The sequence below is a fragment of the Oncorhynchus mykiss genome, chromosome 17 (genome assembly GCF_057628025.1).
Source record: "Oncorhynchus mykiss isolate SJ-2025 chromosome 17, ASM5762802v1, whole genome shotgun sequence".
NCBI lineage: Eukaryota > Metazoa > Chordata > Actinopteri > Salmoniformes > Salmonidae > Oncorhynchus > Oncorhynchus mykiss.
The window spans coordinates 32129840-32142592 of NC_143038.1; the positions used below are offsets into that span (position 1 = coordinate 32129840).

Here is a 12753-nt window from a genome sequence, read left to right on the forward strand (position 1 = left end):
AACTGTTTTAAATGACTGCACCTGTGAGTTTCCATCCACGGTGAGATTAAAAACAGGCATGGTCCCAGTAAAAACAAGTCCCAGACCCTATATAGAAACAAGAGAAACAGAAGAACAAAACTTTAAGTGTTTTCCCTAATAGTCCTCCCCCACACTACCAACATAAAACATCATAATCCAGGCCTAGGCTTAATCTGTGTCTAGGAAACCGCCCCAATGTGTCTAAATTGAGCAATGGCAACTGACTATATGATTACAGGAGATTGTAATGCTTAGAAATCAGATGTGGTTATATTATCATCCACCTTCAGAGCACTTGTAAGGGTCGATGCCGGAGATGAGAAGCAGGTACGGGGAGTCAAACATTGAATCGGGAATAGACATAGAACAAAACAGGACCAGCATTAGCACACGGGTAAACAAGAACGTATGACAATCAATGCAGAAGCAGGGAACAGAGCGGGGAACCAGACAGATATAGGGAACGTAATGACAAAGATGATTGTGTCCAGGTGAGTCCAATAATCGCTGATGCGCGTGACGGGGGGACGGCAGGTGTGTGTAATGATGATGGCAGGAGTGCGCCATGCTGAGGAGCTTGGCGCGCTCGAGCGCCAGGGGAGAACAGTGGAAGCAAGGGTGGGAGCACTCAATGGTATGTCTCTGTCAGTGGACTATGTGTATATACTGCAGGGTCAACTTCCCCTTAGAATCAACTTCTCTGGTTTTAAAACAGCCTATGTGGCATCGATATGAGTCAGAAACATTAATTATAGTGTAAAAATTGACTACAAGGTGTAAATAGGATAATTTTGGTCAAGAAGTCAGTCTCGTCCAAATTTGAGTTTGGTAAGTGACTGCGTCATGACTTACTTGAGGGTTTGGTTTGGATTATAATTCTGTCAACATTTCTTGCCCCCTTTTGCCTTTTAACACATGGTGCCACCATAATTTTGTTGAAAATACTGGGCGAGTTCGCTTTGTATGGCCCGGTGCCCTGGGTGGACAGAGAACTCTCCTTAGGAGGACCAATGGAATGGTCGAAAATGAGCAAACTCCGCCCACCCGGGGCACTCAAAACCAGTGGTGTAAAGTACTTAAGTAAAAATACTTTAAAGTACTACTTAAGTCGTTTTTTGTACTTGGCTATTTATATTTTTGACAACTTTTACTTTTAATGCACTACATTCCTAAAGAAATTAATGTACTTTTTACTCCATATATTTTCCCTAACACCCAAAAGTACTTATTACATTTCAAATGCTTATCAGGACAGGAAAATGGTCCAATTCACGCACTTATCAAGAGAACATCTCTGGTCATGCCTACTGCCTCTGATCTGGTGGTCTCACTAAACAAAAATGCTTCATTTGTAAATTATGTCTGAGTGTTGGAGTGTGAGCCTGGCTATCCGTAAATTTTAAAAACAAGAAAATGGTGCCTCTGGTTTACTTAATATAAAGAATGTGAAATTATTTATACTTTTACTTTTACTTTTGATACATTTTATATTTTAGCAATTACATTTACTTTTTATACTTGAGTATATTTAAAACCAATTACTTTTAGACTTTTACTCAAGTAGTATTTTGCTGGGTGACTTTCATTTTTACTTGAGTCATTTTCTATCAAGGTATCTTTACTTTTACTCATGTATAAAAATTGGGTAGTCTACTTTTTCCACCACTGGAACTCGCCCACTGGAACCTCTTCCCCAGACAAGACGTGTGAGAAAATGGGCTTTTCTAGAGAAAACGTTTCTAGAGAAAATGGGCTTCCAGAAAGTTGTTCAACAATCTTGGGCAGATGGCCAGGATATGGATTACATCTGACTAGTTTCTTCTTGGGCTGTCAACCATCAAACAGCTACATGTCATTATCGGCTACGCTGCTATGATACTAGGCTGTGATCCTGTGATGTAACTAACTAAATACACAGCCCTTTCGCTTATTGGTAATGTCAGAGAAAGATTTGCATAGATATTGTTGAACCTGAAGAAAGGTTTTATCCCTGCTAGCTAACATTAGCTAGCTAGCTCATACCCAAGCAAACAACATGTTTGATGCATGGTACCAGCTTGCTTTCAATGTTTCAACTCAAAATGGGGAGCTACTTTCCTTGTTTGTTGTGATTGAGTGGCAAAGACAAACCCAAAGCAAGACCCACCTCAAACCACACCCCCAAGACAACTCTTGTTTGCCTTCAGTCATGGCCGCTAGCATTTCTTAATAAGCATTGATAAAGAATGTGGCCAAAGCAGGAAGTGCAGTCACCCTTTAAGCCCAATGTAGATGAATTAGCATGAGTGCCAGTCTGTTTGTGCTATCATGCCAACTCTTTGTCACTCAATGTCATACCAAACAGCAACTGACTGCAATGAAGTTGGCATGATTGCACAAACAGACTGGCATTCAGGCTATAGATTAGATATAGATGAATGTTCAGAGCTAGGTGACCTCACCAAGGCATCCTGATAGACATTGGTCCACTGAACCTGCTTGGCACGGCTGCCTGCCAGGACCATGGGGCGGCCCAGCACATCCAGGTACTCCTGGTAACAACACACAGGAATAGCAAACAGTCAGGCATCAGCTGTGTAGCAATTCTGATGTTACACATTCTGTAGCTTGTGTCCCAAATGGCACTGTATTCCCGTTATAGTGCACTACTTTGGACCAGGGCACACAGTGCTCTGGTTAAAAGTAGTGCACTATGTAGAAAATAGGGTGCCATTTGGGACGCCTCCATGCTGATGTTACACAGGAAACTGAAAAGTATTTCACATGACTACGCGCTGTTGCTGATGGAAAGATGCTCAGTGGAGTTTGTCTAACTTGATATCTTTGCCTGTCATCCAGCTGTAAGTGAAAACACTTCAGAGTAATAACCTCAGGGTAATAATATATACGCTACAGTAGAGTCAGTCTCCGGCAAACAACAACAATTCCAGGAAGCAGTGCCAGGAGGAGAACTGGCTGACCCAGGATCAGCTGTGTAAGAGGCACTAGACAAACCCACCTGGGTGTTAATCCTTATGGCACAGATGGAGCGGATCTCAAAATAGAAACCTAGAGGGAGAGCAGAGAGAGAGTTGGAGAGGAGAGAGAGAGAGGGGGGGATAAAAAGAGAGATAGGAGGAGAAACAGAGCTCACAATTATGGCACAGATGAGGGAGAGTGAAGATGGATGTTGTGTATCAGGCGCTTAAAACCTAGGCTAGGGGTTATAAACTGAAAGGCTACAGTAACTTCTCTTAAGCAAACAAGTGTCATGTTTATTAGGGCACAAGGAAATGAAAACGGCCATTTTGTTACAATCCCCTACTGCATCTATTTTTGGACAAGTTAAGAGGGATCTTCACTGATGCTGTTAGGAAAAATAGCCCCTGCACAGATCCCACTCACCTTTATTGGCACACGCAATCCATTGCAAGGGTGTGACATCATAGTTGTGCTGCCCCACAGAGAATGTAAAGACCCGCACCTTAGGAAAAAGAGAATTCAAAGAACCCATTCATCTTTATTCTGGGACATTAACACAGAGATACACGGCCAACTGTGATGTCCATTGTGGTATCCTTTGACCAGAAATCCCATTTGGAAGATTCCTGTAATCAGGAGGAAATAAGCAGGAATGTTTTAAGCCCTGGTGATGCCTTTATGGATTCCAAGAATGAAGTCATCAATAAATAAGGAAGAATGAAGTTACCAATGAAATAGTGATTGAAATGTTTTGTGTGTGTGTTTTGTTTCTGAGAAACAGACCGTTTTGTTGGGCCAATTGTACTGCTCAAAGATGTCCTGAGCTCGATCCTCTCCTCCATCAGTGAACAGCATGATTATTTTATTGCAGTGAGCTCGCGGGACATTCGTCTTCTAGAAAGAGAAACAGAAAGAGTGTGTGCTAACATTAATAAAAAACACAGCAAGTGAATGATTAACAGAGAAAGTAAATATGTGATGAATAAAGCAGGCAAGAGGGCCAAAGGGCACCCTATTTAAAAATAGGGATCTGGTAAAAAGTAGTGCACTATATAGGGAATAAGATGAGCTGCTCCCCTAATATGGCTTTCACTATGATGCCCTACAAAGGCAATGAGCAGTAACTATGCAAACAGTGAAACTGAGAAAAATGTCTTAAAGTGTATTTGCTGTCCAGCCAAATTCAGCATGTTGTAGGTAGATACAGTATGTGATAATGCACTGATGTTTTATCTTATTATGAAGTAATGTGTTATGCATGTCAACCATGACCACTGATTTGACCTATGACCCATAAAATGCAGATACTGCACTCTGCCTTTGTATGACCTTAAACAACTATACTGAACAAAAATAGAAACGCAACATGCAACAATTTCAACGATTTTACTGAGTTACAGTTCAGATAAGGAAATCAGTCCATTTAAATGAATTAATTAGGCCCTAATCTATGGAATTCACATGACTGGGCAGGAGCGCAGCCATGGGTGGGTCTGGGAGGGCATAGGCCCACCCACTGGGGAGCCAGGCTCAGCCAATCAAAATGAGTTTTTCCAGTCAAAAGGGCTTTTTTTCGCCATTAGTTACGAACTATTTAATCACAGAAATGTTTATACTTTTAAGAAATGTTTGACTTTGTATAACTATCATTTTTACACTGTCATTTCCTTTGTTAGCTAGTTTTTACATATTTAGTTTGCTATCTTTCTTGCCATTGTAGGCTCTGCCCTAATTTATGTGCTCTCTATCACCTCTGGGTCCGCATGGCAAATGGCCCTGAACCCAAGGAAAGCACAGAGGACAATGCCTTCACCTCTGGGTCCGCATGGCAAATGGCCAGGAACACAAGGAAGGCACAAAGGACAATGCCTTCACCTCTGGGTCCGCATGGCAAATGGCCAGGAACACAAGGAAGGCACAAAGGACAATGCCTTCACCTCTGGGTCCGCATGGCAAATGGCCAGGAACACAAGGAAGGCACAAAGGACAATGCCTTCACTTCTGGATCCGCATGGCAAATGGCCAGGAACACAAGGAAGGCACAAAGGACAATGCCTAAGGACTAGACAGCCATTTCCCTTATGAGGAGCCAAAATGTTATACTCTCTGTTACAGTATACAGAGGACTGACTATTGAATGTGTGATATAATAATACTATAGTATCCATGTTTGGTATCTATCTGAAATGTGTTCACTGAGGATAACTCTGATGCTATCTATATGGATGTATGGTCTCTGTAGTAACTTGTAAAGGGTGAACTCTAAATGACTCTATGCAAGAGTTTTATGGTCGTCTCTGGAATTGGTCTCATCCCCCACACAAACCTTTAGAATCTATGCTGTCACACCCTGTGGAGATTGGGCTTGGTGGTCAGGTCACGCTAAACTTGGTATCGTTTGATTGGTCTATGATGGTTAGTTGTGGGTTGAAAGAGTTTCACCTGAAGATGTTATGGATGGAATTAAATTCCTTTGTCCTCTCTCTTATCCTGTTTCCAGTCTATGGAGGAAAGTTGATCAATTCTCATTTCCCAGGCTTCTAGGGCTCTGGTCTAGTAGGCATCTCTTTGCTCATGCTTTGTCTTGTAAGTTAACCTTAGGATTTATATGCCTAGAATTAGGTTTTGTTAATGTCAGTATTGCTGTCACGACTTCCGCCGAAGTCGGTCCCTCTCCTTGTTTGGGCGGTGTTCGGTGGTCGACGTTGTCAACCTTCTAGCCATCACTGATCTATTTATCATTTTCCATTGGTTTTGTCTTGTATTCCTTCACACCTGGTTCCAATCCCATCAATTACATGTGTATTTAACCCTCTGTTTCCCCTCATGTCCTTGTCTGGGATTGTTTGTTTGTATGTTTGTGTATTATGTATTGGTGCACGACGGGTTCTTGTACCCACTTTTATTTATTTTGTATTTTGGTTTTGGAGTTTTGTTATAGTTTATTAAATGACTCCATTTATACCAAGTTCAATTCTCCTGCGCCTGACTTCCCTGCCACCTACACACATGTTGTTACAATTGCCTTGTAATATAAGTATGTGAATCCATTCATTTTACAAAGTTATTGCACATGGTTTTACTATAATGTTAAACGGTATTCAGATATTCAGTTTATTAACCTTTGATCATATTAATTGCAAAGTCTTATTACAAATTGCATGTGATGTACAGTTGAAGTCGGAAGTTTACATTCACTACAGTCCCTCCTGCAGCAAAGTACCCCCACAACATGATGCTGCCACCCCCGTACTTCATGGTTGGGATGGTGTTCTTCGGCTTGCAAGCCTCCCCCTTTTTCCTCCAAACAAAAAGATGGTCATTATGGCCAAACAGTTCTATTTTTGTTTCATCACACCAGAGGACATTTCTCCAAAAAGTAAGATCTTTGTCCCCATGTGCAGTTGCAAACCATAGTCTGGCTTTTTTATGGCGATTTTGGAGCAGTGGCTTCTTCCTTGCTGAGCGGCCTTTCAGGTTATGTCGATATAGGACTCGTTTTACTGTGGATATAGATACTTTGTACATGTTTCCTCCAGCATCTTCACAAGGTCCTTTGATGTTGTTCTGGGATTGATTTGCACATTTCGCACCAAAGTACGTTCATCTCTAGGAGACAGAACGCGTCTCCTTCCTGAGCGGTATGATGGCTGCGTGGTCCCATGGTGTTTTTACTTGCGTACTATTGTTTGTACAGATGAACGTGGTACCTTCAGGTGTTTGGAAATTGCTCCCAAGGATGAACCAGACTTGTGGAGGTCTACAATTTATTTTCTGGGGTCTTAGCTGATTTCTTTTCATCTTCCCATGATGTCAAGCAAATAGGCACTGAGTTTGAAGGTAGACCTTTAAATACATCCACAGGTACACCTCCAATTGACTCAAATGATGTCCATGAGCCTATCAGAAGCTTCTAAAGCCATGACATAATTTTCTGGAATTTTCCAAGCTGTTAAAAGGCACAGTCAACTTACAGTGTGTAAACTTCTGACCCACTGGAATTGTGATACAGTGAATTATAAGTGAAATAATCTGTCTGTAAAGAATTGTTGGAAAACTTACTTGTGTCATGCACAAAGTAGATGTCCTAACCGACTTGCCAAAACTATAGTTTGTTAACAAGAAATGTGTGGAGTGGTTGAAAAACCAGTTTTAATGACTCCAACCGAAGTGTATGTAAAGTTCCGACTTCAACTGTATATATATAATATGCATATACACTGAGTGTACAAAACGTTACTACAAAGTCTGATTTCGGTCAAAATTGTAAGAAAATGTGTAGTTACTGATGTTTTCAATCATACGACATTACACTCTCAGCCGTCTCTTATCCCCAGGTGCACATTCGTTAACTAACGCACAGGGTGATTTAGAGCAAGGCAAGGTTGATACTGTAACTGTAAAGTACATTTAAGCAATAAGGCAAGAGGGGGTGTGGTATATGGCCAATATACCACGGCTAAGGGCTGTTCTTAGGCACGATGCATCGCGGAGTCATTGAGAGCCGCTCTTAAATGTTCTGCTGGTTGGCCTGTTATCTGTAATGAAATGTCCTTCATGTGTTTGCTCAAAGAACAACATTGCAAGCACACACATTTTCTTTGGAAAATGTCCTTGTCTATTTAATAGTAGAAGCCCTAAAGAATTGGGAATCACTTGTACAGAATGCGGTCGTTCAGAGTGTTGAGCTTGAAGTCATTTACGTTTAGTAGCTGATTGAAGGCAAAGTGGAAACCAGACTTGTAGTCTGTGGTGCCTTTAGCTTGCATGAGCTTTACAGCCTCTTTGAAGATCTTCTTGTTGCGAACGTTGGCCTGGACCAGGTGTTTGAAGCAAGGGACCACTGCCTCGGCCTTTTCATTAAACTGAAACAAGAAAGGAGAGAGAAAGACAGAGCAGAAGTGGGATTGAGGAACAACAATGAGAGAGCAGGCTAGATAGAGAGCAAGAGATAAAGACAGTGAGAGAGCAGGCGAGATAGACAGCAAGAGATAAAGACTGTTAGTGAAGGAGGAAATTGGTTATGAACAAATGAATAACCGTTCATATGAGTGATTGCTGTGTTGTTTAAGGTTGTGCAACATGTTTTGTGCTGATATCTATAAAAATAGTATGAAATAGAATTCTCCAAAAAAACAAATGTATAACCAATGAAATGTCAATCCCAGGTGTAACTACAGTAACTACCACACTATCACAGACACACTCACCCTGGCCACGTTGACATAGTCGTCATCAGACAGAGTGTCCAGCATCTCCATCACTGATGACTTGATCAGCTTCAAAGTGAGGCCGCTCACACTGCCACTCCTGAGGGGGGACAGGTATTATGAGACACACACACGCACGCACACACACTGCACTCTCTTATAATGTAACCAGTCATTTTGGTACTAAAGTTATTGGAACTTTAAATTAGAAAACTCACACATCAACGAGTATGATCATGTCTTTGGGGGATGAAGCCCCTTGGATGTACCTTATGAAAAAGAATGAAGAATTCTCAAAATGAACTCTTCAGCCATAATCAAAATCAATTATTAAAAGAGAACAGAATAGGTAACACATACCATGGCCTTCTCCTCACATCATAAAGGTCGATCTTATCAGGGGCCCTCCACGGTGTGGCTACAGATAAGGCAATAAAAACATACAGAATTGTAACTTGCAGTTTTTATTTGCCCCTACCAGTATGCCACAAAAATAATATTTGATATATATAAGACAATGGAGGAAATATTGTATTTACATTGCATAGGTTTTATGGTATTACTTTGAGTTTTTGTAACCTTCAAGTAAGCCCTCTTTGAGGAAGTAGATGCTTAAAGGACCAGTGCAAAAACCTGACTTTCCTGTGTTTTATATATATTTCCACACCATGAGGTTGGAATAACACTGTGAAATTGTGAAAATTATGAGAACGCGTAAGAGCTGTTTGCAGTAAATTAGTTAATAGACCAACAGAGTTCCTTACCTCTCTACCATTAACAGCTAGTTTTCACCTCCCCACTCAGACCCCTCCCAGACAGTCCTAGCAAAACTAGCTTGAGAAATTGTTCTTTGCCAAAAATCAATTTTAGTTTATTTTTGACAATTTTAATTGAAACAAATCACAGTAAGGTACTTCATTGTTGCCTAGAAATGATAGATATATCAGGTTTATAGCTAGAAACTCAGCGAGTGCATCCCAAATGGTACCCTATTCTCTATATACTGTAGTGCAGTTGTAGGGGCCCTGGTAAAAAAGAATTGTGCACAATATAGGGAATAGGGTGCCCTAGTTAAAAAATAAGGCACTATAAAGGGAATAGGGTGACATTTGGGATGCAGAATATGAGACAGAGGGGGGTTATTATGGAACACTTCAATTGTGCAGACTGGCTGACATTAAGCTTAGTTTCACAACCCAGCATATTTCCAACCATTCATATAACCATTCACATTTAAGTAAACTTGTATTGCTTTACAGTATATTGCATTGTCGCAAAGGAAAGGACCAAAGACATCCTATAATTCTAATAAGGGCATCCTGTATGTCCTGTAATAAGGGCATCCTGTAATAAGGGCATCCTGTATGTCTTGTAATAAGGGCATCATGTATTCTTGTAATAAGGACATGTACCTGGGTAGTAGCGAGTGACCCCAGTGGCGCTACCAAACGCCTGCCAGAGTAGTGAAGGATCCTCTTGACTGTTCTCCATAAACACCTTCTCCAGCGCCTGGGTCCAGTTCAGCTCATTTAGAATCACTGGGGCTGAAGGGAAAGACCAGGTAGAAGACGGATTGGTCTCAATTACAGTGCCTATAGAACGTTTACACCCCCTTGAACTTTTTCACATTTTGTTGCGTTACAAAGTGGGATTAAACTGGATTTAATTGCAAATTTTGTCAACGATCTACACAAAATAAAATAAATGAAAACTAAAACACTAATATACCTTGATTAGATAAGTATTCACCTCCTGAGTCAATACATGCAAGAAACACCTTTGGCAGCGATTACAGCTGAGTCTTCTTGGGTAAGTCTCAAAAGAGCTTTGCCCACTGTATTGTGCAATATTTGCCCATTAATCTGTTGAGACTATTTGACTTGAGCTCGTTTTAGTTGCATAATGAGTCCGTTTATGATTTCATAATCCCATTATCAGTAGTAATAACTTGTTATTGGTTAGGATGTTGGAGCTGGAGAGTGTTATTGCAGCAACAAAGGGAAGTCCAGAAAGTATTTTAATGTCCAGATACGCTAAATGACCAAAAGTATGTGGACACCTGTTCGTCGAACATCTCATTCCAAAATCATGGGCATTAATATGGAGTTGGTCCCCCCTTTGTTGTTATAACAGCCTCAACTCTTCTGGGAAGGTTTTCCACTAGATGTTGGAATATTGCAGCGGGGACTTGCTTCCATTCAGCCACAAGAGCACCAGTAAGGCCGGCACTGATGTTGGCCGTTTAGGCCTGGCTCGCAGTCTGCGTTCCAATTCATCGATGGGGTTGAGGTTAGGGCTCTGTGCAGGCCAGCCAACTTCTTCCACACCAATCTCGAAAAACCATTTCTGTATGGGCCTCGGTTTGTGCACGGGGGCATTGTCATGTTGAAACAGGAAAGGGCCTTCCCCCAAACTGTTGCCACAAAGTTGGAAGGACAGAATCGTCTAGAATGTCATTGTATGCTGTAGCGTTAAGATTTTCCTTCGCTGGAACTAAGGGACCTAGCCCAAACCATGAAAAATAGCCCCAGATTCCTCCTCTACCAAACTTTACAGTTGGCACTATGCATTGGGGCAGGTAGTGTTCTCCTGGTATCCGCCAAACTCAGATTTGTCCGTCGGACTGCCACATGGTGAAGCGTGATCCATCACTCCAGAGAACGCGTTTCCACTGCTCCGGAGTCCAATGGCGGCGAGCTTTACACCACTCCAACCAACGCTTGGCATTGCACATGGTGATCTTAGGCTTGTGTGTGGCTGCTCGGCCATGGAAACCCATTTCATGAAGCTCACCGACAAACAGTTATTGTGGTGACGTAGTGAGTGTTGCAACCGAGGACAGATGTTTTTTTATGTGCTACGCGCTTCAGGACTCGGTGGTCCCATTCTGTGAGCTTGTCTGGCCTACCACTTCGCATCCACTTCACAATAACAGCAGTTACAGTTGACCGGGGTAGCTATACCAGCACATGCATTTGACAAACTGACTTGTTGGTGCCACGTTCAAAGTCACTGAGATCTTCAGTAAGGCCATTCTACTGCCAATGTTTGTCTATGGAGATTGCATGGCTGTATGCTCGATTTAATATGCCTGTCAGCAATGGGTGTGGCTGAAATACTCATTTGGGGTGGGGTGTCCAGGGGGTGTCCAGGGGTGTCCATGTACTTTGTATATATATTGTAGGTCATTGTCCTCCTGAAAGGTGAATTCCTCTTTTAGTGTCTGGTGTAAAGTGGACTGAAGCAGGTTTTCCTAGGATTTTGCTTGTGCTTAGCTCCATCCCTTTTCTTTTCATTCTGAAAAAGCCCTCAGTCTTTGCCGATGTCAAGCATACCTATACCATGATGCAACTACACCATGCTTGATGTGTGTGGGTGGTCTAATACATCATCCACAGCATAATTATTAACTTGACCATGCTTAAAGATATATTCAATGTCTGATTTATTATTGGTACCCATCTACCAATCACTGCCCTTTTCTTTATGAGGCTTTCGAAAAGCTCCTGGGTCTTTGTATTTAAATCTGTGATTGAAAAGTTTTAGTTCTGAACTAATTTAGACTTGCCTAAACAAACGGGGTGAATACTTATGTAATGACTATATTTTTGTTATTTAATTTGTATTAATTTGTAAAAATGAGTAGAATATTTTTTTACTTTGACAATATGGAGTATTTTGTGAAGATCAATGATGAAAAAATAGAACTAAATATAATTCATTCGCACTTTTTAAAGCAAGAAAATGTGAAAAAAGTTCAAGGGGGTGAAGACATTTTATAGGCTCTGTACCTGTGAAGGAGCATGGTGTGGTGGTAGTGTTGCGGTCTCCTAAGTGCATAATCCCACCTCTACCGCCACAACATTTCTGTTCTCCAGTGCTTGACATGGGCAGGAGCTCCCCAGAGAGGAGTACAAGCACCTCAAATTTTGTGCTACTTGAGCTCTTGTTCCTCTTATTGAATATTAGCTCAAAAGTATTGTGGAGCTCCTGCACCTAAATATAAACAGTACTGGCACCCAAAATTGAGTTCCGGTACCTATTGAGTCCAAGTCAAGCACTGCTGTTCTCCCCTCTTCTAACTTGTAAACATTATACTTTCCACCTGTCTAAATTAAGATCGAAAAACACTCTAGCCCTTTACACACACAAAGCATTTGGTATGGAGTTTCTCTGCACCAAAAACATTATCACAAGCATAATTGAGGAGACAAACTATGCCAAAATATTAGTTGTTTCACAACCATTGTGTCAAATGTGTTGTACATCAGTTGTACTACCCAAGTGTGTACAGGGCCATAGTCTCAACTGAGCAGCAAATGACTGCTAAATAACATAATAACAAGACATTCACTGTCCATTGCACTAATGTGAAACTCACCTCCTTTGTAGATGTCTGTGGGGATCTGAACGGCTGTGAAGGAGTAGTTGACCTTATTTTTGAAGTTAGGGTCATACACAAACTCCACCTGTAGTGGAGGGCTCACTGTTTCCCCATCACCATCTTGCAGGGAGTACTGCTAACACACGTACACACGTAGATACATACACACACACGCAC

At 41.4% G+C, this 12753-nt stretch overlaps 1 protein-coding gene across 3 annotated transcripts in view; it reads right to left on the bottom strand.

Moving 5' to 3' along the window:
* The window catches only part of cacna2d2b (calcium channel, voltage-dependent, alpha 2/delta subunit 2b), a 100810-nt gene that overhangs the window by 25226 nt on the left and 62831 nt on the right, over window positions 1-12753 (bottom strand). Inside the window, exons 6-16 of one of the 3 annotated variants that reach the window (XM_021568676.3) lie at window positions 12574-12712; window positions 9605-9736; window positions 8553-8610; window positions 8411-8461; window positions 8193-8292; window positions 7686-7847; window positions 3766-3876; window positions 3406-3484; window positions 3020-3069; window positions 2463-2552; window positions 22-87 (exon numbers count right to left, since the gene is read on the bottom strand). In XM_021568676.3, coding sequence (XP_021424351.3) covers window positions 22-87; window positions 2463-2552; window positions 3020-3069; window positions 3406-3484; window positions 3766-3876; window positions 7686-7847; window positions 8193-8292; window positions 8411-8461; window positions 8553-8610; window positions 9605-9736; window positions 12574-12712 — 1038 coding nt within the window. Of the gene's footprint in view, window positions 1-21; window positions 88-2462; window positions 2553-3019; window positions 3070-3405; window positions 3485-3765; window positions 3877-7685; window positions 7848-8192; window positions 8293-8410; window positions 8462-8552; window positions 8611-9604; window positions 9737-12573; window positions 12713-12753 lie in introns of those variants that run through there. The other 2 variants (XM_021568677.3, XM_090205222.1) reach the window with 2 other exon arrangements.